This window comes from Dryobates pubescens, chromosome 23 (assembly GCF_014839835.1).
Source record: "Dryobates pubescens isolate bDryPub1 chromosome 23, bDryPub1.pri, whole genome shotgun sequence".
Lineage (NCBI taxonomy): Eukaryota > Metazoa > Chordata > Aves > Piciformes > Picidae > Dryobates > Dryobates pubescens.
Window position 1 is genome coordinate 15,999,887 of NC_071634.1, and position 25,511 is coordinate 16,025,397.

At 45.7% G+C, this 25,511-nt stretch overlaps 1 protein-coding gene across 5 annotated transcripts; it reads right to left on the reverse strand.

The window, feature by feature from the left end:
- SLC34A2 (solute carrier family 34 member 2) lies at nt 1–25,480 on the reverse strand. Of its 5 annotated transcripts, none has more exons than XM_054172207.1 (14): nt 25,405–25,480; nt 18,777–18,832; nt 12,749–12,857; nt 12,512–12,649; nt 11,806–11,934; nt 10,750–10,893; nt 9,928–10,039; nt 8,632–8,827; nt 7,576–7,671; nt 4,878–4,998; nt 4,027–4,194; nt 2,553–2,669; nt 2,341–2,465; nt 1–747 (listed from the first exon to the last, which is right to left on the reverse strand). In XM_054172207.1, exons 3-14 carry the CDS (start codon nt 12,852–12,854, stop codon nt 172–174), a joined length of 2,028 nt encoding a protein of 675 aa, XP_054028182.1. In that variant the 5' UTR covers nt 12,855–12,857; nt 18,777–18,832; nt 25,405–25,480; the 3' UTR covers nt 1–171. The 5 variants fall into 5 exon arrangements, with proteins under 5 accessions (XP_054028182.1, XP_009903213.2, XP_054028183.1 ...); XM_009904911.2 differs by having other exon boundaries at nt 12,749–12,863; XM_054172208.1 differs by lacking the exon at nt 25,405–25,480 and adding an exon at nt 18,923–19,019.
- Nucleotides 25,481–25,511: the final 31 nt, after the last annotated feature.

Below are 25,511 nucleotides of genomic sequence, written 5' to 3' on the forward strand. Positions count from 1 at the left end.
CCCCCAGGGACTCTGCCAAGCTTGTTTGACTCCATTCCTTGACGAGCGATGTATCACCGGCTGCAGGAACCTAACAAAATATTCAGTCTGTCCTCAGTGCATTGTCCAAGGTGGTTTTCAAGAGCCTGACTGTCCTGTGCTGGGTCGCTGCTCCCGTGGGTGGATCCACTACTATAAGGCCGTGTTGTTTGTGCCTGCTTTCTCAACACCGGCTCCAGCTGGCGGCCTCCTTCCGCCTCTTTCTTCATCCCCCATCGCCATGGTGTTTTCATAAACCTCCATAGTCTTTAGCTGCTTGTCTTTGGCACCCTCCTGTTCTGCATTGACCTTGCAGCACTTGCAGAAGCCGCAGCAGTGTTTCCCACAGAAGGCGAGGGAAGCCATGAGTATATTGTCCCAGGGCTCTAGGGAGTGCAACCAGATGGGGAGGAAATCCCAGTTCTGCAGCTTCTCGGGCAGAGAATCCGGCCGCCTTTTCTGCAGAATATTAATTACCACCATAGCCATAAAAAGAGCAAAGATGGGGAGGCAAACACCCAGAAGAACTGGCCAGCCTGCCAGGGACAGACCAAATACAAACAAAGGCAAAAGGAAGAAGCAGACCAGGAGATAAAATATAGCAAACCATCTGTACTGGGCTGTTGTGTTTCCCAAGGTCTTGCTCATGCGGATTGGCAGCCGGGTAATAGGGATGGGGTAAAACAGAATAATCCCAGAGATGTTGAAGAAGAAGTGGCACAAGGCAATCTGAAAGCAAAAACAGTGGATGAGTTCATTAGCTAAAATGCCTTTAAATGCTCCTCCATGCATGATACACAACTTCCAACGGCACTAAAGGGAGTTTCCCTTCGCTTGCTCCCTACGGGTTTTCCTTGCCTTTTGTGCTGTTGCTCTGCAGGATCTTTCCTAGCACAAAGCAAAGACTCACATGTTGTAAAAGATCACTGCCTGCAGACAAGGGGCAGCATCTGGGTACAAGACAAGCCTAGAGGGGGTGGCATATCTCACACAGGTGGAGAAGTCTTAAAAGACAGCTTTCAACCGTGAGAAATGGGAGCCCATCAGAAATAAAGCTGTCAAACCCAGCAGCTCTCAGGACGCAGTCCTGTTGTTAGCGAGGCATGAGAACCACCTGAGTACTGCTCGTTGTTGAGTTCTGCATCCTCAGATTTTCAGTGAGAAATGGGGAGTGTCAGTCAGATGTTGCTGCTGAGAAATCCAGGTACAGACCCAGATTTAAACAAGAAAATAGCTGAAAGGTTAGAAGGCAGCGAGGAGACTCCTGGAGCCTGACTTTGCCTGGGTCTTGTAGAATCTGTTGGGTCACATACTTCAGCATTAGCTTTTTTTCCTGAAATAGGCATGAAGAGACACCTGCTTGTGCTGCTCAGACAGACTAGGCATAGAACACTGAGCAAAACAGTACTGTCCCTGCTCAGCTTATCCTATTTTCATTCCATAACTCTTATGAGATTAAAGCAAATATGAAAGTACAGGGGTTTATTTTTACAGCCCATTATAAAAACAGCAGGTTATCATGAAATCTGAGCTTGATCCAGATAGTATCTTCTCATGATTACATCTGTTCTATCAGGCCTGAGGACAATAAAATGACTTCTGTAATTTTCTTGATTTATTGTGGCTAGTAAAGAAACATTCATCGTACTCACAAAGGAAACTTCATTATCTTTTCACTCTTTGATGTAGAGGGTTCATTCAAATGTTATCTGCTGCCTGGAATGTTCTTTACTGGGTATTACATGGGAGGCCAAAGCCTGGCTTGCCTACTTGGCAGTCAGTTTGAGGTAACAAGGAATTCAATAAAACCCACTTAGATTAGATGCACAATTGGAAAGCAGATGCCATTATGCGGGCTGGAACCACAGGTAGGTTGACATCCTGCCACCCTGAGGGTTGGACAACCTGCACTTAGGTTACAAGAGTCCCTGTATGCTGCATGAACAGAATTAGGGTCCTGAGAAAGGAACTACAGATATTAGTAACCTCACAGGGCTGGGGGCTGTCAGAGGTGTGGACACTGATTTACAAACTTGAGCCCACAGTCAGAGGTCAAGGGGTCCACCCCCTCTCAGTTCTGTATCAATTCAGTCAGATCAAGCACAACTTACCAAGGCAAGGTTTTACTATCTATTGGCATCCTGGGATTGTCAATAGAAGCATTTTGCTCCAGCTCTTGCGGTGACTGAGCTGCCGTTAACAGCACACACAGAATCAGGCACAACCATCCACGGCGTAGCACCAGAGCCAAGTTTAGCAGGCTTTTATTCAGAGAAGTTGCAGCTTCTAAAAGAAGTGAAGGAACCACTGGTTTATACTGACCTGTAATGAGTATTTTAATGTGCTCCCTGGACTTGCTAAAGCTGCAAGTATAGCTGTTGTGGTTGTGCCAATGTTGGCTCCTAAGGTGAGGGGGTAAGAGCGCTCAATGCTTATAACGCCAATGCCTAGGAGAAAAGGAGCAGGACTGAGTGGTTGCAAAACAGTGGAGAAGATAAAACATGAGGCTAAATAACACAGTATTGACAACTTACCAACAAGGGGAGTAATAGCAGATGTGAAAACAGAACTGCTTTGGACAACGAAGGTCATACCGGCCCCTGCAAGCATAGCCAGGTATCCAGCTAGCCAGGTAAAGGGAAATGGGAAGTCTGAAAGAGCAGAGAGAGGAGGTTGTCTTTAGCACAGCAGAATGCTCTATGTGACAGTACCACAGCAATGAAAACCCTGTTAACCATTTGAAATGTAGAAGTGTTGTTTCCATATCATCTCTTAAATGACAGTTTTGGGTCAGAATCAGTTCTACCACTCTAATTTACCCTGTTAGCTGTATTCCCCCTCCAGCCTTCCACCAATGGCTACATTTTGAGATGGGTAATAGACTGGGCAAACATTTGTCCTGGCCCAGGGTAGCATTTATGTTGTAATACAGCTAGGTACCAGAGGTCAACAGAAAGCCTTCTAGGTGTCTTGACTTTCAGCCTGGTTCCTGGTTTCAGCCACCAGGCACCTGCTGCATAGATCAGGCCTGCAGAAAGCTCTGAAGGTCATCCTGAGAAAATCAGGCAATTTGCTCTAACTAGTTTCAAGCAGATCACCTCCTAAAAATTCACTGGTTAAGCCTTGCAAAGAAAAGGTCATCACACTGAGCAGAGAAACTAGGCACAATGGTCCCCTGTCAGCTGCAGATTGATGAGTGAGCCAGGAAGCCAGGAGCGTACTCAGACACAGAGGAACATGGAGTAGGTCACAAACTAACACTGACTGGCAGCTAATTACTTTCTACTCCTTGTTTTTGATTTGAGCTGTGTTCTCTGCCCAGGAGAAGACAGATGGAAGCCACTTTGTTGTCTTCCCTGTTTCTGTGAACCCTCTCTTCAACCACAACCAGAGCCATGCCAGGGTTGCTTTTCTTTACTACAGGTAAAGAATCAAAGGAGGACTAAGAAAAAGCAGTAAAGTGGAAAAAAAAAATCCCCAGGTTTGGACTCAGAGGATCCAGGCTGAAAAAGCACCTGGAGAACACAGAATGCAAAAAGTACCACTGCCTCGTCCTGCTGAAGAGAGGGCTAGGGTGGAACAGGGCAAGCACGGGGAATTAGATCATTAATCACTAGAAACCTTTTATTTCCCCAGCTCACACCAGTAGAAACATGCAGACTGTGTGCCAGAGCAGGCCATCACCATCTCAGCACTCCAGTGCTATCTTTGCAGGATGGGAACATTACATTTCTAACAGCTAATGATTATACATCACGAAACAGAGCCTGGACTTTGGTCCCTGTTGCTGTTAATCTGCTGCAGTTCTCAAACAAGCTGTTCACTAATAGATTTTCAAAAGAAAGAAAATAACAAGCTTGGGAGGCAAAAAAGTGGTGTGTGGGGTGTGTGTGTGTCTGATTTTGCTTTAACATTGTGCTTTAAACTATTCTATCATGTATCTCCTGGCAGCACTCAGTTGTCTCTGTCCTTCCTGAAAACAATCTTCAGGAAAACCCAGATAATTACCAGTGTTGATTGTCTTCTTGATAATGCTTGCCACTTGTCCTTTAAGCACAGAGTTTAACAGCTTAACGATCATCACCAAACAGGAGCAGAGAACAAGCAGTGACAAAGCAAGAAGGATGAGACCGATGGCAAGATCAGGCAGGTCTGCGTCTACAAAGAGATGCTTGCCTGGAAAAGAAAAGGCAAATTAATTGGCCTAGCCCCATTTTCCCTTCTGATCTCAAGCCCACCTCTGGTTTTCATACATACCCCTAGGAAAATGGAACCAAAGGACACAGAGCTTAAGGGGGTGAGGCACAGAGTGAAAATGCTCCACAAAAGCTGTGTCTGAGAGGTGCTCTTCTATGGACATGCTTATAAAACACAGAGTGGGGCAGGCAGGACCTGGGTGACTGTATGCAAAGGCTAGAAATACAACATGTTTTGGTGTGCTCTGAGCTGGGTGGGAGTCAGCTCTCCCCAGAGGTGGCTGCGTGTCTGAGAAGGGTTGTTGAAAGTCCTGAAGGGGGTGCATAGGGATGGAGACATCCAAGCGTCCCTTACAACAAAGTAACTGTAGCTCCAAGATACCTGAACAGTGAGGGTGACATGATACTGGAGACCTCAACTGCTGATATCAGGGAGCATGGAAAGAGATCCACCTGCAGCCAGATACCAGGCTGGTGCCGGTAACTCCAGCTGCGGAGCCGTAACAGAGCAGGGGCCGCTCCAGCTGCCCCCGCAGCAGCAGCTTGTGCCCATGTCCAGGCAAGGGCCTCGTGACACACCTCTGAAGTGGTCTGTTGGCACCATTAGAAAGCTCCAAGCATTTGTAAAGATATTACCAAAGGAGAAATAGTTCTGCTGCTTACATTTAGTGATAAGGATTATTTCGGTTTCATTCTTCATGGTCCATGTCAGGTTTCCTTCAGTCCAGCAAAGGTCAGAAGATGTGCAGTTTTCTGAGGGTGGAATTGTGACATTCTGCAGTGTCTAAAGATTGCCAGACAAAGCAGATTAGTTCTACACCTGCAACCCTTCGTGAAGAGCTCATGCAAAGTTCTAGGATTTTAGTACAACCAAGAATTCATCAACAAGAGGCAGATTTGCAGGCTGGGCTGTAAGCAGGTACCACATTAATGACAAGGCAAAATGTTTTGCATGCTCTAAATAACTGCTTGTGCTCTTAGCCAAGTCAATCAGCACAACATTTAACATCCCTCAAACCTTCCACTTTGTAATACCCACAGTGTCAAGTCCCTCATAGCCAAGAACCTTAACTGCTGATGCAGTTCATGGAGTGAGGTCCACGCCTGGCTGCAGCAGGAGGACAGCGGCATTCCTTTACCAGCCAGTGTCACAACTTCCTTGGGCTGAAGAAACACCTCTTTGCCATCACTTTAACTGCAGTTAATGGTCTGGTGAGCACTGCACAGGGCTGTGCTCCAGGACACTACAATATGCAGCTGGATGAGCACAAGCTTCTCACGCTGTCTTTCTGTGCCTCAGTTTCCCTCTTTGTAGAAACAGAAGTGCTGCTTCTACTTTGAAGCTCAGCTGCCACCAAAGAGCTCATTCCAGTGCTTAGGCAGCTTTGGTATTACTGACCTGAACCTGTATTTCTATTTATGCTGCAATAAAACCTTCCTCAGCAGAGCTCCTAGCCCAGCTGTGCGCATTCTGGCACCAGGTCCATAAGTCCTTGCACAGATTAGGAGTTTGCTGACTGAACTGTACTTTCCCATAAAAGCAGCTGACAGCCAAATGGACTCTGAACCACAGTGCTGAGCAGGAGGGGTCTCTAAGATGTGTGTGAGTGATTTTTTTCCCCCCCAGAAACAGGGAAAAAAGGATCCAATTTACTTGCTGGGCACTGCCTGCAGGCACCTGCATTCACGTTCCTTCCCCTCCAGCTAGTGCAGATGGGCAAAACTGGGGGTGGATCCAGTGCCCCCACATTTCCAGGGAGTGCCTTGTCTCTAGTCTCCCCAGCTCATCAGCTTTCCCAAACACAACACTAGGCTATTCCTTGCCTTCCTGATTTTTTGTGCCAGACATTGGAGTTTTACAGCAGCTGCATTAGATCAAAATGCTTTTCCTTCTGCTTTGCTTTAAACATACAGGATCCTCAGGTAGTTATCTCTGCAATAGGTCTGGTTAAGCATTTTTTGCCAGAAATGAGTTTAACCCACTAGGAATATAAATCATTTATATTATCTTCTTAGACTTGATAATCTTAGAGGTCTCTTCCAGCCTTAATGATTCTATAATTCTCCCCCACCTCCAGGCTCAAGTCAAGCAATGTGGTTGGTAAGCATGATTATATGCTTGGGCAGGAGTCACACAGCCAAAGAGAAAAAATGCTATCTAAGGAACTGTAACTCTCAGCCTACACTTTCCATGCAGTGACTTGTCTTCTAAGAGTGAGGGAGCTGCAGGACTTGGGGGCTCAGACCTCACTAAGAGTTTGAATCTCCCTCGCTGAAGGCATTCAAGACCTGCCTGTATGCATTCCTGTGTGATCTGCTCTAGGTGATCCTGCTCTGGCAGGGGCTTGGACTGGATGAGCTTTTGAGGTCCCTTCCAGCCCTAACATTCTCTGGTTCTGTGAAGAGTTAGGCTGTGCCTGCCTGAGCAGAGGGGCAAAGGGGTGGCCAGGTGTGGGCTGCCCACATGTCATACTTCCTGGAGATGAAACACCCAGCTCCTCAGCAGTGTAACCTGAGCAGTTCAACATGAGCACAGCCCTGCTTCTGTCTCCCTAGACAGCATCTCCCAGGCCACCCAGACCATCCCTCAACAGGAGCTGGGCTCCTCTTAAAACTCAAGCACTTAATTTTAACCTTTGCTGCATGTCCTTAAGGTATCTTCTGCTTCAGGACTTAAGGAATTACTTTTCTCTACATACTTGCAGGTAGAATAGTTTAATTAGAGATCCAAGGGATATTTAATGCTGTAATTGTAAGTTAGCTGAACAACACAAACCAAACACTCAGCTCCACAGTGTACCAAAATACTCATTGGTGACAAATCTGGCCAACAGATTCCTTCAAGCTGCAGAGCTGCCAGGGTGGAGAACAATGGGACAAGACCTACAGAGGCTTTCTCCAAGGGCAGTTTTCCAAGAGAGCTGCAAATAACCAGCTGCTACCAGGTCACCCTAACACATGTCAGACTAAAGCTGGTTAGATCAATAGATAAATGGTGGGGAAAAAGATATTTTCTTTGGCCTACGTTGCAGATTTTTTTCTCCTTCCAGGGAGTATCAGAGTTTAAAGGCATTTGGATGTGAAAGGGGTCAAAGACTTGGCTCCAAACCACCAGTTCTGATAAGCAAGGGCCTGCGTGGTACTGAGAGCAGCCAGGTCAAGCTCACCAGCAGTATCTCAACCTTCATTTAAGTGAGGCAGAAAGCAAACTAAATTGTTTTCATTTTTTTCCTGCTTGAAAAAAAAAATACCACACTAATTTCAGGATCTGATTTCACAATCCTCTGATAAGACATGTCAGCTACAGATCAGCAATACACTTTGCTGAGGAGCTTGGCAATGAGTTTGGCAGGATACTCACCACAGAAGTGTTTGTTTCACACCAGATCTTTACCAGGCTTTTGTTTTTCGCTGATTCATCGTTAGTAGCAATTGCATTTATTACTGATTTATCAAGCTTTGAAAAGAAGAAGAAAAGTGTTAGTCCAGCTTGCATCAGCTCTGCTCAAATAACCCTCTGTGGAAGCTCAGCCATGTTGAGCCTGCATGACCACCTCTAATGCTAGAGTTACTGCTTGGCAGGTAGCAGGAGGTTGACTCACCAAAAAAGGTACAAGCCTATGTGCACAAGCACTGTGTCTCCTTCCCCCCAAATCCTCCACCACCTCATCTCACCCTTTCTGTTTGAACTGCACTGAGATGACTGCCTAAATCCTTTGCTTCTGCTTTCAGCATCTCTCTGCATGGCCTCCAGCCATCCTTCTAGATGTAAGTTTCACATCATTTCAGTGTCATCTCTTCAGGTCCCATCCAGATCTTCTGGATGTGCCAGGTTATGCCAGCTGGTCATATCTGACAATGTCTAGGCAACAAGCTGGCCTCCCATCCATCCCATGTGCCTGTGCTTGTCTTCACCTGCCTGCCCACTCCTAGCTAGAGCTATCATCATCAAGGTGAAATGTGAGGGGGGAAATAACCCAGGAAACATAGACCTGGGGCTTTAGGAAATGTGTATTAAAAGAAGAATCCATCTGCTAAGGGGTGGAGAAGTGAGTGGGAGAAGTGAGTGGGAGAAGTGAGTGGGAGAAGTGAGTGGGAGAAGTGAGTGGGAGAAGTGAGTGGGAGAAGTGAGTGGGAGAAGTGAGTGGGAGAAGTGAGTGGGAGAAGTGAGTGGGAGAAGTGAGTGGGAGAAGTGAGTGGGAGAAGTGAGTGGGAGAAGTGAGTGGGAGAAGTGAGTGGGAGAAGTGAGTGGGAGAAGTGAGTGGGAGAAGTGAGTGGGAGAAGTGAGTGGGAGAAGTGAGTGGGAGAAGTGAGTGGGAGAAGTGAGTGGGAGTCTCCCCCTCCTATATTCAGATCACTTTGATGATCTGTGACTGAAGCAAAAAAAGCAGCATCCCTGAAGAAGGAAAGAGCTTACCTCAATGATGAGCTTTGTAAAGGGATCAGTGATGACTTTTAGTAGCTCAGGGGCATCATCACCACTTTCAAGATGAAAGGACTCAACGATAGCATTGGTGAGATGGTAGAGGTAGCCAGTGATAACCTCAACGGGCAGCAGTGCAAACACTGCCAGCCAGTTAAAGAAATCATGGATTGTTGCACCAGCAAAGGCCCTGCAGGAGAGATTGAGAAACAGAGCTGCTTTTAATTAAACAACATGTGCACAACATCAGTTAGCTATGGAATCATAGAAGTGAGGATGAAGTCCATTTCAAGGTGGGAGTAATTTTATCTCTAGGGTCACAGGAGGCAGCTACTTTGCTGCAGAGTGGAAAGTTGTTCTGTACACCATCAAATGAGTGAAGGAGCCAGCCAGGAGAGTAGGACAAACTAGAAAAGGCCAAAGTGATGCTTAACATGAGGCTGCCAAGAGCACTTGTCTGAAGAAAGAGGTGGCTGTACAGCATAGCTTTGTTTGCCTCTCATCCATTTTTGGTACATCTTTAATCCTCAGCCATGTGTTGCTCTGGGACCTTCTCGCCCTGACTCAGGGGAGGCTCTTGGAAGGCTTCTCACATGTTCTTGCAAACTGCTGGTGTACAGCTCCCTTCCAGCTTCTTCTCTATAGCCTGAGAAGCCACAGATCTTTCCAGAGGCTTTGGCTATGTGTATTTCATATGTCTGGCATGCCATAAATGACAAGGTGCCAACATCTCATATCCCTTCCAAGTTTACTGCCCATCTCCAGTTAGCCATGACCTCTCTCAGTGATAATGTCAAGTGGCAGTCCAAAGGTTGTCACTGTATATATCTGACAGTCACTCTATACACCTGACACTCACAACCCTTCTCTACAGTTACACTTGCTTAGTGTAGACTTAAAAAACCTGAAAGACTGAAATCTTGGGAGGTGTTTAGACCAAAATACTGTAATGTTGCCTTCTTGTAATCAAAGGTGGGTGGTACAGGAGGAGCAGTTGAAAATTTATCCTTGTACAAGATAAGAGTTTAAAAGGGTGGATTCCTGCAAACCCACAAAACTTTCAAAGGCTCCCAAAGTGCTTTTCTTTAGCTGTACACACACACACACACACACACATCTAGACTGCATTATACTTTGTCCATGGCCAGACCTGTGACTTTCCTAGCCAGACATTCAGGTTTTGGGCCATGGATAATTTGAATGGCTGTAGTAGTGATAGTGAATACAGGAAGAAAACCTACAAAGAAGGAAGAAGAGCAGCTTTTCAGATCTAGTATTTAAGTACAATACCTTCTAAATTCATTTCTGTCCCCAGCTTGCATGAGTGCCACGATAGTGTTTGTAACTGAGGTGCCAATGTTTGCCCCCATTATGATAGGGATGGCTGCTTTCACGGTCAGCACTGGAAAGCAGAGAAAAGGAAACATGGAACAGAAAAAAAATCAGATCATCAGCAAGCTCTTTGCTCCAAGGAAAATTAACATCTATTAATGTCACTTGGAATCATGGAATCATAGAATGGTCCAGGCTGGAAGGGACCCCCAAAGGTCATCTAGTCCAACCTGCCCGCAGTCAGCAGGGACATCCCCAACTAGATCAGGAATCCTGACTTCTCTTGATGTCCCTGGGACTAGATGCTCCAATCCAGATACGTTTGCTTGAATCAAGCCCCCTGGGACTGTGGTGTTCCCATAGTCCCATGATTCCCACTGAAACTGCATCCCATGGTTCTTGCTTCCACCAGAGTGAATTAAAGTCTCTTCTTTCCCAGGCCTTTTCCTACCTCCTGCAGAATTTGGAGCGATGCCACAGGAACAAATGCAATTCAGCATCTGGCTAGCAGGAGAAAAGCATGTAGACACTTCCATAAGGAATGCATTCAGTGCCATGCATTCCCATGATTTTCATTGCAGTTGTGGATTTACAGCTAGTAGTTGTATTGTTATTGTTTAAAACTTCATTTTACATCAGCACAACAGCTGTGAAAACCTTTTCCTGCAGTCTCTACTCTCACAGCCAAAGCTTCTAAAGCTTGAAGGGCAGGAGGGAAATGTTTGCAGCCCAGACCAAGCTTTATGGTGATCTCTAGGAGCATACTGCATGCAGACTTACATGTGGAGGACACCATGCTGACTATAATGGATGAGGAAGTGCTGGAGCTCTGGACCATAACGGTCACCAGGACTCCAATCACCAGGCCTGCAACAGGGTTAGACAGCACTGAATCATCTTTAAAAATGTCCCCTGCTGCTTTACCTACAAAAAAAAAGAGAAGATATTCTCAGAGTGAGGGAGGTGCAAGGTAAAGTCCTTTGGAGTTATCAGTGTTTAATTAAAGATCACTCAGCGGTTTAATCAATACTTGTATACAAAAATGTCCAGGATGATGTAACTCAAGGATCCAGATTCAGTTCCTGAACTTTCAGCTTCTCAGTTATCAGAGAATACTTTGCATTCTCCCATTGCAATGTCTGAACAAGCTCTACTGAACTTTGCAGGGAACCACCTAAACCCACAGCCAGCAGAGGAAAGACTGTAGGACAGAACCCCACACATGCATAGACTGAATTGGTATTACTGCCTTGACATTTTGGGTTGCTGCATGAAGAAAAAACCATTTTAATAATCCCTAATAATTCTGCTTCTGTAGCTTTCTGAGTTGACAGAAAAAAGATACCCAGAAGCTCAGGTGTTTCACTGTTAACCACCTCTGAATCCATCAGCAGAATTCAGCCCTTGGGAATAGGTTAAAGTGAAAAATATTTTCCAGTAGTTTTCTCCTTTGAAGGGTTTGGAGGACATTTCATTGCTGGAGGCTTTGATCAAAAGCCCTTTATTTTTGTATTTCAACTTGTTGAAATGTCTTTCACAGGGCACAGATCTGGGTACAGATTATGCATTTGTGTGAACTGTCACTGAAGTAACAGGAACCTAAAAAATTCAGGGCAATAATCCCTACATCAACAACTCCTTGGAACCTGAGAAACAGAGACTGCCTCCAACAAATGAAGATCAGTCTTCAGCAGAGCTGCTTCCTTCTGAATCAGCATCTCAACACACAAACCTGTGGAGAGAAATCTTGAAGAGCAATACTTGCACTTTACTCACTCTGATGAAATTTACTGCCTCATTCATAGCCCCTTCTTGATATTTCAGACATTTTCATACCTCCCACCAGCTGAAAAGCAGAGCTCAGCACATCCAGAGAGCACACAAACATGTAGAGCAATCCAAGCAGCATGATGAACTTCCCTATCCCGTAGAGCACACGAATGATCTTTCCTTTTCTGTCCAGTTCTGCAAAACAAAGGCATTGGGCATCAGAGGTTTGCTTGATGTCATCTGGTGTTCTGTCTGGAACAGCCTAGTGAACAAGCAGAGATCATAGAGCCCAAGACAGTGTTGTGACCCCAGAGGGTGATTAAACCCAAGAGGATGTTGTTCCTGATGCAGTGTTAACTGCAGAGGCAGGTAGATCATTCCCTGACTTTTGCCATGTAGAAGCTTTTGGTGTATAACAAAATCTTTACATAGTCTGAGACTGACCCTTGGGCTTAGAGAGCTATCCCACTGAGTAAAGAAAGAGCAGTGAGAACCTAGATATAAAATCATATTAGTTTTAGATGGGTTTCCATGTCTCCCTGTGTTTCAAGGAGGGTAAGCAGCATGATGTCCACATTCTTAGCTGACTGAACAGAATATCCTCACTCGCTGCTGGGGGAGGTGAGGCAGAGTGCAGAGCTTACAGCTGAAAACTCCTGGACTCTGAAAAATTCACTTCTGCAGCACATATCACATCAGGAAAGTAACAGAGACAAAAAGAGAAGTAATGGAAAAATAAATACAGGTAAGTTAATTACTGAGAAATGGCTACCTGACCACTTGACCCCAGTGTCCTGCAGTTCTGGCAGGGCCCATGGGTCTTCTTCTTCTGGCCTTGGCTCATCTATCAAGGCTATTGTGGAAAATGCAGGTTGAATCTCCCCTTTATTTCCATGTGAAGCCACATTGCCTGATGAAATAGAACATTGAAGCCCACTTTAGTTACTTCCCATCTTCTCCAAGGAGCCCCAAAAGTTGTGTGTCTCTGTGACAGGTGAGCAGCCATTACCTTTGTGGTTTTCTCCTTCTTTCCCAGCCATGTTCTGGTTTTGTTTGGATGAGTCCCCAATATAGTTATTGGTTTCAGGCTTTTCCACCTCGGGCCAGGGAGCCATGATCTGTGACTAACAAAGTGGTACCAATTAAAAGGCACACGCAGGCAAAATGCTCAGTTTACAACAGGGAGAAATATGATCAAGTTTAAAAGAGAGAGCAATGGAATGGAAGCAATTTGTCCTCAAGCACAGCTCTTTGCTAATCTTTCTGAATTGTTCTTTTGTTTATGAAACTGATTCATCAATTGTTTGTTTCAAATATTCCCATCTCATGCCTGTGTTTTTCTTCACTTTTAATTGTCATGAAGGAGAAGATTCCTCTGCTTTCCAAACCTTAGGCATTTCTTTGATTCACTTTATCCCCTTTCTGCAAAATGTCAGAGGACTCTCTTCCTTTCTTAGCCCTTCTGCATTCAGCTGGCTGCCTTCACCAGCCTGGTGATCCAGAGCACAGACCTTAGCAAAGAAAGTTCTTCCTAAGCACATTGCCTAGTGTGGGCAGTGTGTGCTAAACTTGGTGCCTTTATTGGTTCATTCCCATGGAAGCAGGGAGGGGAACCTGACCTGAATAAGGTGGAGGAAGACCCCAGGGTTTCATGCTCCAGGATGGTGCTTGATGAACAACTGGACTAGAGCATATTAGACAGCAGTGGCCATTTGTAGGTCAATAACTCTGCCTGTAGCTGCAAATGCTGCAGGTGAAGCTGAGATAGCGGCAGCAAGGTCAGACTCATCCATCTCATGTAGGCTCTCTCTGAACCTCTTCCTTCCTGACCCCTTCTGAGCACATCTGACATGCATTGGAGTATTAACAAATCATCATCATCATCATCTTAAAAAAAAAAAGGACATTGTGTGGCCAAATCCTGCCCTCACAGCTGCAAGCATATATGACAGCTCTAGCCTGGGCACAGGGGGAGGAGGAGGCAGGTGTTCCTTGAACCAAAATCTGGAAGAGTCCTTCCTATTTGTGGTCAGGCATTGGAACAGGCTGCCCAGGGAGGTGGTGGAGTCACCATCCCTGGAGGTGTTACAAAATGTGTAGATATGGCACACTGGGACATGATTTAATGGCCATGGTGGTGTTGGGTTGATGCTTGGACTCAATGATCTTAAAGGTCTTTTCCAGCTGAAACAATTCCACAATTCCATGCTTTGCTTCACCAATATCAGAAGATAGAGGGAGGGACATGAAAAAGAGGGAAGGTGACCATAGGGAGCAAAGGCAATACAGGATAATACCTCTACCTTTCCAGGCTTGTAAAGCTGTTGGTTAGCTCAGTCAGCAAGTCCAAAAACTCAGTGGAAAGGATAGGAGAAGCGAACCCTACTTAGAATAGCCTCAATTACAGAACCATCTCTTCTACCCTCTCTGCTACATCAGCACTTTGTCAGTGCTATGGGCAAAGCTGCCCCATGGCCACCAATCTGACATTGGTGCAGCTGGCAGATTTGCCTGCAGTGCTCCTCTTGAGCAGGGCACCTGTGCCCACTCTCCAAAAGGCAGTGCCAGAGCTGCCCTCTTGCTCCTGTAAACAAGGTTCACCTACATTTAGCAGGCACTCTAAGGGAGTATAATTAGTCATTCATTTAGTCATAATCTTTTGTGTAGCTGGTAGTGAAAATGTCTTCTCCCGGCCCACATCAATAAGCCCCACATCCTCCTCCTTAGCCGGGAAGGAAATGTCACAGACAAAATCATGTCTTAGTGTAACAGAGGAGGGTATTGTCCTTTGGCACTCCACAAAGAAAAGACTACCTCCCCTTCCACATTATCAGCAAAAACTATCCTACAATCCCATAAACAAAAACTATTGCTTTAGACGTCTGTGGCATGAGATCAAGAGCAGCTCTCAAGACACAAAAAGAAACATCTCAGAACAGCTGGAAGAAAAATTGGTCTTCCTTGTTTCAACAAGGGTTTCCATTTGCTTGGAGCAAATTCCAGTATTTTCACCCATGCCAGAACAACATCCAAGCCCCACCCACGCCAGAACACCTCCGTCTTGTCAAACGAGTTTCATTTAGACATGTTCAGCAGTTAAAGAGCTCTAAAAAAACCCCAAACCTGCTTGGCACTTCTTCAGTGAAATACAATCATGAAAATGCATTGGAAACTCAGCTGTGAAGCTACACTGACAACATATTCCCCCCATGGAGAGATACAGAATATGCTGGGCACCAGCAGCCCCAGAGATGCCATCAGCACTTCTGCAGCTCTTCTGTTACGCTCAGTATGGAAATGAAGGATTCAGACTGCACCATTACTGTATGGAAACTGAGCTGATGTATTCACTGGAGAAACTGGAGCTTGAAAACTTCAGCAGGCAAACAGTCTCTGTGTCTCCTCAATAAACTGTCCTCAGCCAAGAATTCAGCAGGGCAGTTTTTCATAATAACCATCTCTCATGTTCCTGAGGTGTTCAGGATCCCACAGGTATGTCCTGTGTTATTGCTGGGTTTGCCTTATGTGATTAAATGCCATAGAATGAGAGGTGAGCACTTCTGTGCAGGAAGTTATTCTTACAGGTATGCATATAAAATTATCCATGAGCCCTGGTCAGCTTCAAACTTGAATACTGGAGGTCTTTACAGCATTTGCCTTGTGCATTTGGGTTTGCAGAGCTGTTACTGGAACAGCCCATTCTGTGAGATAAATATCAAGGACTGATGAAAGCAGAACCCTCCAGATCCTTGAAGCTCTACCAAAGCTGTCAGCTTTCTCCAGATCCCAACTCTTGTTAAGAGGAACAGCCGAGAAGATAGTTTACAGCCACCTGATCCTCTATTTGGTGGAGTCCTGGCCACAGCTACTTACTGTTAATTAATCACTGTGCTACAAGGATAATCTACATTCTACAGTTTTCCCTTCAAAGAATTCCTCCTTGGCACAAAGATATCCAAATTAACATCCTGAGAAAATACTCAGAAGAAAACCAAACTGGGTGCTGTGGAGGAGCAGAGCAGTGCAGCAGCAGAACAAACTGCATTCCTCCTTGGCAGCCCACATAAGCCTTTGGAAAGGATGACATCAGGAGTAGAGTAAAAGCCTAAGAGAACTGACACTGAAAACTCGAACAGAGGGTTACTTTTGGACACTGGAGACTTCACTATGCTGCAAAGGGACAGGTTAGAGAATGGAGAGAGGATGGGCTGGTGATGACGTGCTCTGCAACAAGGAGCTACGTTCAGCTGGATGCACCGGTCCAGGTCCAAAGCAACATAGCCACAATTGCTGGATGAGGTGCCCAGAGTGATGAGCTCTGCCCATCCCTGTGCCAGCCTAGTTACCTCAGCGTTGCAGGGCCATTTCCTGCCTTAGCTGGCAGGACACTGGCCGGGCTGCTCTCACCCAGGGTGTACTCCCATGTCTGGATAAGCACTGCTGCTTTGGGTATCTCCCTGTTCCGAGCTGCACTGAAACGGGAGCTAATTTCCTGCTGAAAGTGGCAGGTCAGAATATGCTATGCATATTGCAAAGGTCTGAAAACCAATGCCTGCAGAAGCTGTAACCCAGCCCGTTTCAGTGAGCCTCACAGCAAATCCTCTCACACCACGGAGTGTGCTCCTTTTGTCGTGAGGATAGACTTTCCTCGCCTTCGGAAAATGCTAACTGCGTGTGACATCCCCACTAGCTCCAAAAGAAACTGAATCCTCTTGCTCCTAAAGGGAAGAGAGGTGGGAACCAGTGGCAGTCAAACTCTGAATTAAAATGTGAGGAAGTCAAAGCCAGAGTTGGTTTACCATCTATGTGACTCTCTCACTGCAACATTTCAAAGAGTTAAAAGTCCCAGAGGAACTATCTGAGCTGCTCTAGGTGTCGTGCAGTTGCCCTGCATGCATTCCTCAGTGACTCATTGGTCTGTAACAGCAGAGCCTCTGCTGCAAGCCTAGCCTCTCACTGCTCCTCAGTTTTAAATCAGAGTTGTAAATGTATTTATTTTTGCTGGACATAACATACAGAATACGACCCACCACGTGGACAGTATTGTTTGTAGCTCTCCACCCGTGACAGCTCACTGAAAGGCCACCTTGTGCCTCAAAGAAAAACTATGAGGCAGTAAGGCTTAAAGAAATCTTACCTCCAGGGGAACAGACCCAACCAAACCAAGGTGAGGCAGCAGCATTTTCAAAACCAGCTGGGGATAACTGCAACAACCACTGACACGACCATACCTGTGCCTACAGCTTGCCTAAAGCAGCTCTAAATCAAGTTGTGGATCCAGCCAGGCTTTGCCTCTCTCTCAGCCTCTCTCCTTCACTCTCGGATTTTCCACACCAATGCATCGCTTTCTTGCCATTCACCACTGTGCTATGGCTTTTATGTTAAAGGGGAATTTATCAATAGCCTCCTATCTGACCATATGACTTAGTAAATATGAATCTTCACCACACACTTCACAGGAGTAAGCTACGTAGCAATCCTGCTTATACACAGTTCAAAGAAATACTGTCTTCTCCTCCCCCCCCACCAAACACAGTTTCCAACAAAGAAGCACATTATGTAGAGACAGGAAAGGGAAGATCCTCAGCCAGCAGGAATTCATTCAGTAGCTTTACATCAGCTGCTAATTTTGCCCCAGAACCTGTTCCATGGCAGCCACAAAGCCTCAGGTGCAACAGGCAACAACTTAAAGAAACCCCAGCAATGATTCAGCCTTGCTAGGAGCAAGTCTTGTCTTTGCTCTGACACCAGCTGCTTCCTTGGGGCTTTTTCTCTGAAGAAGCTAGCAGGCTTGGCCAGGATGTAAACTTTCAGCTAACGTAGCAGCAGAAGGGAAAAAAGTCACACCTGAAAGCTAAAGACCAATGATCTTTGTGCTCACTATTCATTCCTCTGGATCCCTGAGACTCAGTACCCACAAGCTTCAATCTCACACAGAGCCAACCTAAACCAAAACCAACCAAACCAAACTAGCGAAGAACACTAATTTCTAAGCAAGTGCAGGAGGAGAATGAACCCCAAACACTAGGGTTTGGTTTCTTTTCATTCACAGCCAAGCAAAGCACCAAACGCTGCCACCGAGGAGGCAGAGCCAGGAAACATCACTGAGCTACCTGAAATGCCTACCAGGTATTTCAATAAAACAATTACCTTCTTTGTTTTCTTAGAAGACAGCAATGAAATAATCCCACCACCAACCATGAAACCCAGCACATCTACCCCAGCCTGAACACACAACCACGCAGTGAAGAACCGAGAGAGGAAAACAGAAGTTAATGGCATTAAAAACAACTTACTGATCAAATGGAAGAGCTGCTAATAAAAGTTACTGAGAAACCAGCTGATTTCTGCCTACTGCCACATTAGTTGAGCTAACTGCATTAGGCTAATGTATTCCTTTTACTTCCGTGTGTCAAGCTGGATTAGCATAGGGAAATGTTTCCATCAAGAGTACCCTGCCACAGCCATGGAGCAGCAGCCAGACCTCACACACTATCTATGCTAACACACCGACTGACAGTGTTTCCTTCCAATGTTTCATTAATCATATCCTAGACATTTTCCAGTATCCAATACCACTGATGGCTGTGAGGTGAAATCTCACTTCTTTTCAAGCCAAATAGCAGTGAAACCCCACGCTCTCTTATGCTATAGGCAGGGCTGGGGCAGTTTTTGACAGCTGCTGATTATTTTTTGCCCTGCTTCTCAATCATACCCCATAAAAGTTAACCAGGTTATCTGCAGGCAAAAAGCAGAACACTTTGGCTTTAGAGCTATGATTTAGTATTATGTTTTAAAAATCACTTCCTTGAAGTAAAAATGCAGCTGAAAGAACTTGAGAGGTGAAAATGCTAACAAGTGGATGACACTTCGTGTGCCACTCCAGTTCCCCTTTGTTAGCTCTCTGCTGCCATTCCTTGGGCTGCAGAAGCAGAGCTTTGGGTTTGGAGGCTAAACAATTGGGAAGAAAAAATAAAAAAGTAAGAAAAGAAGAAAAGAAAAGAAGAGAAAACTTGGTCTCAGTTGTTCTTACTTACCACTTCTTTATTCCCAGACAACAGAGTGAGTGGATCAACTGGGCAGCCACTGAAACCTGCAATATATATAGACAGGTGTTGAGCAAAGTTTGCTTTCATCACCACGCACTAACATTCCTATTTTACAGTCCAGAGGCACTGCCTACCTGCAGCTTAATGATCACAATCAACCTTTTTTTAGCAGCAGTGGGCAGCAACCACCACTGATAAAACCATGGGCTAGCTCACACTTATCACATGCTAAAAAATGTCCCATCAGCATTTAAGTACCAGCTGCTGATGGCTTCATGGGAGTGCTGGGGAGCAGTTTGTTCCAGCCTGAAAAAGCTGCCCTCCACCTGATCGCTCAGTAAGCTGGGGTTTGGTCTTGTTGTTGGTTCCACTCCTCACCCCCCCCCACCCCCCCAATAATAATTTTTCCCCCAAATATTTTGCAATCTCAAAGGATCTGCCAAAAGGGTGTGAGGAAGATGTAGTACTGTTATTTGCCTGTTCAGGTGCCTATTAACCTGCCTAGGAGCAGAAGTGAAGGAGAATCAGATAAAAAGCGGCGTAAGTAGGAACCACCACGTAAGAACTTCTTTGAGAACAGAGGATGGAGTTTCATTCTTATCAGTGCCCAATGTTTACAGTTAAGGCGAGCTCATTAGCATTTTGGCTGTGGCTCTCCTTCTAAATGAGATTTAAAGATGTAAGGACACCTTTGATAATGGCATTCAGCACGCTAGTGAGGAAGAGTATACGATAACTAGATAGGTTATTCACTAGGTCCGGGAGGCTATTGCAGGTGAGAAGGAGCAGTCACCAGCACTGCTGTTTGTTCTGGTGCTGAGCCTGATGGGGTGCTGGGCACTGCTGTTTGTTCTGGTGCTGAGCCTGATGGGGTGCTGGGCACTGCTGTTTGTTCTGGTGCTGAGCCTGATGGGGAGCTGGGCACTGCTGTTTGCTCTGGTGCTGAGCCTGATGGGGAGCTGGGCACCGCATTAGGCTCTGTAGATTTTATTATCTTTGATTATTATTTCTTTCCTGTTTCAACAGGCAGCTTCTACTGAGAAAATAAGCTGTAAAGCAGCAGCCTGATCAGCAGATCTGCTTTGTCTGCATGTACATGGTCATATCTCCCAGCAGCTTAGTGACTTAGTAACTCACAAAAATAAAACTCTTGCTTTTTGCACCTTTGTGCCCTGCACAGACACCCAGCCTTTGGAGCTGTGACTCAGAACTTACTCTTCACCTGCACTGGCAACAGAAGCCTTTAATAAGAGGTGATGGTAGGAGCTTCCACAGCCCTGTAGGTAGCATCACAACGTGGCAGTGAACTACCAAGCACCTTCTCTGGCTGCAGCAGCTCTGCACCCCACCATTGCCCCCCACCATTGCCCTGGGCATGGCTGATGCTGGAGCCCAAGGATGAAAGTATCAACCATGTCTCTCCCTTCCCAGCTGCAGTTTGCACAAAGATGGCTATGGGAAAGAAACTGATTTTTCTTCTGGGTGGAGAACAGTCTAAAGTGGAAAGAAGTGATGGAAAATAAATCCAAGGTCCACGCTGGTGGTTCACAGGCTCTGTTTTCCTAACAGAGGAGTGGCTTTAGCATTGCACCTAACAATAGTTGGTTTTCACTGATGTAGAAAATCTGATTAAGTTTTTAACTTGGAATCTTTGTGTTTCTCTGAGCTGTGGCTTCTTCTCTTCTGATTCATTCTTTGTGAAATCCAGCTCTGACAGAGGCAAGGTACAAGAAGGGCACGTTCCAGGTACCAGTTAGGGCTCAGCCAGCACACGGTGACGTCTTCCACAGCACTTTTATGCCAGTGCTGCCCATTCCATTTGCTAAGCACAAGCCTGTGCACTGATGGTGCTTAGCAATGCTTCAGGAAGGCAGCATTCCTACATCAGCCTTGTTGTATTCCTTGAAAACCCTTCAGAAAATGGAAACCTAGTTGTCACACAGGCAGGTGATGTGCCATTTCTCTTTGGAAGTTCAGGGTGGACTTTTTGCAAAGTCAGCCTGGAAGAGTCTCCATAAGGAGTTTGCCACAAGGGATGAAGGTGGGAGTCATTTGTGCCAGAAACCTTTCCCTCATTCAGGATAGGAGAAGAATCAGCTGAAATTCTTCACAGGATACCAGCACAGTCAGAGCAATAGTCCAGAGTGCTTGTCATGCATCTGGCACAGATTCAAAGGATGCTGCTGCTAAGAAGTGTAATCCAATGCTCTTTCTTCCCCCTGCAGGGTGTGTGGGGGGAAGCAATCGACCTAACTGCAAAAAAATATTCTTGGGGAAGGAATAGTTAATCAAATAAAGCAGGCAAGCAGATGTCAAGGGTTCTGATTTCCTGTCACAAGGGTGCTGGACTACCCCGCCGCTACTTGAAACAGTACCTGTGACAGTCAAACGTTTAGCAGGAAGTGCAGGCACAAAAAATGTCTCAAACAGAGAATGAGAAAAAAAATTCCCAGCATGTGCAAATTCTGTGAGAGATTAACTCTGTCCAGTCAGTCATGTGTTGCAAGAAGTCATAACAGAGGCAAGAGTCATGTCTGAAGAACAGAGACCTGTGCTAGCAGCTCCCTTACAGGTCTGCCCCCCCAGAGGGGACACTGGCACTAATATATATTCACTAATATTCATATGATGAAATTTGCTCTTTTAGTAGACAGCTTCAAAAGGCAGCCTGAGCGAGCAAGCCTCTCGGCTAGCACCGAGACAGAAACTGTCTTTTAGTTCAGTTCAACAACAGGATTCTGTGGTTTTCAGTGCTGCATAAAGCTAAAGAATGCACAGCTAGAAGCTTTCTCTGTGTTCAGACTCTAGCAAAGAGCTCCATGGCTCTCTACTGAAGACAATTGCTGTTGCCCCCCTCGTTTGGAAGCAGCATTTTCGATTTAAACTTGTTCAGAAACCTTTAGGGAACCTTGTTATCTGCGCTGGGAACTGAGTTAGTGTAAATTAGCCTTCCCTCCCGGCTATGTAAAACACAAAGCCCTGATCATTACAGGGAGGTTAGTGCTGATTTCAATATGAATTACAGCCAGAACAGTTACTTGGTTAAGGACCTAACCCTCCTTAGCTGAAGAATAGCTTCCTTCTTTGTACAGTTACCTGGAAGGACTTAAGCCCTGGCTTTCTGAATTCTTTGAAAAGTATTCTGCAGGTCAACATTTTAGCAAAGAAGATTTTTCATGGAACTGCCCACTCAGATATGTTTAGTAAATATTAAATGCCTGGGTATTCAGTGGGGATCAATATTTGCAGCAGAGTCTGACCCCGGCATTATACAGGATGCTCCGATTTTGCAGCAGAATGTACATGCTACAATTTCCCTGCTGCTTAATTAATTTCTTTTCCATTAGGAAGTGTAACTTTTTCTTTGAAGCTTCAATTGTCTACTTCTAGCTACCCTGTGCTCTCCTGCTTTCAGTGGGTATGGCTGCAATGCATCCCTAGAACTACCTACTTCTGCTCTCGTTGGAAGAAGAGCTCCTAAAGCTACTTTAACAGCAACAAGAAAACACCTAACTGAATGTATGAACAACCTGGAGCCTTTCACAAGGTTCGGTATTACACTATTGTGCATTTCATCTCACAGAAATGATGCACACACACACACGCGCGAAAAATAGATTAATGGAGTTACAATAATTAACATAGTTCCAGAGCTGAGTAACAAAGAAAGTCATAAAGAGGCAGCATCCAACAGAGTGCATTCCAGGAATGGGAGGGAGGGCGAAATAAAATGTGAAGTGGAGGAGTCACAAAAAGAAAAGCCACAGGAAAAGTTTTCAGACATAAAAGGGCAAAGGAATTACTGCACTACAGGAAAGGCAGTTTTATGTCAGAATCATCTGCCAACGATTTTAGACACATAGATGTGCCTGAAAGCAAACACTTGGTTCTGGTCTGACAAGAACTGAGCAGCCCCTTCACTACAAAAGCAGCAGCTTCTCATTACAACTGTGCCTCAAACGTTTGTGCCAGTACAAATGCACCCCTGGCATACCAGCTAGTGAGGTTATTTTGTTCCCAGCCTCCTTACTGCCGTTTTCCATTGAAGTCACACATTATTTCACTACCCAAACACACCATTCTCAATCTTTTCCTCAACACTTACCAGACCCTTCTCAACATTTACCAGATCACAAGGGGCTTCTCACCCAGAGCCTGCAGGACAGGCACAGGGGGAGTGGGGTGAATGGGAGCTCTGCCCAGCCCTGCAGAGAGGCGACAAGTGCTTCCTACCCACTCCTAGGGCTGGACACACACACATACACAATGATGGGCTAAAAGGCAGGGACTAAAACATGTTACACGGTAAAAAGACAGCACCAGCAGTAGCTTGAATTCGATTTCAGCCAGAATGCTAAAAATACAAATTCTATCACATGCTTTTGGCAACTGAAGCCCAGATAGATTCTTAAAACTTTTCTTATCGCAGGTGCTCAAAGCTTTTATTGTCTGTGCTGAATGTTTAACCAAAAGGTTTAAGAAAAGTCCGTTAAAAAAAGCCCCAACCCCAGCCCAAAGATCTGCTGAGGCTTTAGGGCAAGAAATGTTAAATCACAAAAGAAATCTAATCTTATTCCCCTCTTGCTAACCTTTCCTCACTCTTTTTATAGTCTCTCCCCTTACCTTGCCCCCACCCCACACACTCCCTTCTCCTTGTTCCTGTGCACCCTCTCCACCAATCTATATTCCACATCCTACGGTTGCCTCCCACTTTGGACACATATTCATGAATGCAAATAGCATCTTCCCAACAAACAAGTCATGGGGAAGAGGAGAAGTGAAGGGAAACATGAGAGCTCTTAAATAAATAATAATATTTACACTCTTATGTAAACCTTAATTTACAGATCTCAAAGTAGCCGTTGTTGACTCCTTTGTTATTCACAGACAGCTCAAAGGGTTTGTTTTAAAGCAATTCATTGTTTTCTTCCTACACAGTTTGTTAACCCTTGGCTGACACCGGACGTGGTGTTGCTGGTAGCAGGATGAGCAAATACAATTACCCACAGCCAGCTGAGCTGCAGTGTGCTGAGGAGAAGACTCATCTCACATTGCCAACCTGTCCACTTCTGCAGCAGCCTCCTCCAGCCTGCTGGCCTTCATATGCTGCCTGCAGAGGAGCTCAGGTACAGCAGCCACGCTGGTTTGTCCTCCAGCCAAATGACTTCTGCCTAAGAGACATGTGAGAGTGACTTAAAATGGGGTGGGGTGGGGGGGTTGGCAAAATAAATCGTCCCACACAAACATGCTACTCTTTCAGGGACAGTGTATGCACTAATCCTGTGTGGAACTGGACGTTACAGATTAAGCATCAAACACATCAAACTCTAGATTAAAAGAATACAAATTGTTTCATCAGTGACACTGCTGCTTCTGTCGACAAAGTCTTGGCAGTAGCTCCTTTTGGAGCCTTCATCCCTGAAGCAGCTTTTGGACAACTCTAGGCGAGTGTCCTGAAGGTGAGCTGCTGCCATAAGGGGAGGGAAAAAAAGAACAAAACCCCAAACCAAAGCAACTCTTTTCTTTGAACTTTCTGTGCAACTCTGTAAAGATTGCTAAAGTAGAGCAGCAAAATTAAATCATCTGGCATTTGATAGATCTCAAATACAGCAACTCTCCTCAACGGATAGCTCATGACCTGCGATTATCATCTATTATGAACGTCCTTGAACATGTCCAGAGGAGGTGAAAAGGCTGGAAGGAATGTCCTGTGAGGAGTGACTGAGGACTCAGGGTTTTTCTAGTCTGGAGAAAAGCAGGCTGAGGGGCGACTTCATTGCTCTCTAACAGCTTCCCGGGGGAAGTGGGGAGGGAGGTGCTGAGCTCGTCTCACTGACATGCAGCTACAGGACAAAGCTGTACCGGGGGACGTTCAGACTGGGCTTTAGGAAGCGTTTTCTTCCGGAGAGTGGCCAAACACTGGAAAAGACCTCCCAGTTAAGAAGCACCTGGACAATGCTCTTAATAACATGCTTAGCTTCGTCAGCCCAGATTTGTTCAGGCAGTTGGACTGGGTGCTTGCTGTAGGACTCTTTCAAGTGAATTCAATTCGGTTCTATTCCTGCCAGATTAATCAGTAAAGGACCTGAAGTCAAGCCAGGTGCAAGGACAGCCCTCTCCACAGTGAGCACCACGGTAATTTTCTTACTGCATGAGGCAAACTAGTTTTGCTGCATAGTTGTGAGATCTTGCAATTAGGAGACATCTCTGTGCCACACACCAGGCAAACGGCCTCTGCTTTCTGGAGCCTTCAGCTGTGTTGCTTTGAGTGAAGGATAAGTTTGGTAAGAGATGAATGCCCTTGCTCTGCAGCCAGTCCTCAGAGATTAGACAAGGTAGGGGAGGGTGAACTTATCTCTTAATAGCTCTGCCAACTATTGCCACGACTGCAGACCCCACGCAGCCAGGCTGCTGTAGGTCTGGCTGCACTCACCACAGGCAGCTGGTGCCCAGGTAGTGTGATTTATTTACATGCAACACACAGAGATTCTCTAAGGCTGCTGGTGACAAATGCACTACAGAGAGCAGAGCAGCTCTCTGGCTCTCCAACATGCTTGCACTGCCAAGCTTGGGCTCCCAGGGGAACACTCAGTGTAGCCGAAGCCGCAAATCTTACCAAGAGATGTCCCTTCTGCTGTGGGCGAGGAGGACACAAGCCCCTGGATCTCTCCCTGCTCTTTGGTGTGGAAGTCTCATCCCTGCTGTGGATACCAACTCAGGGTA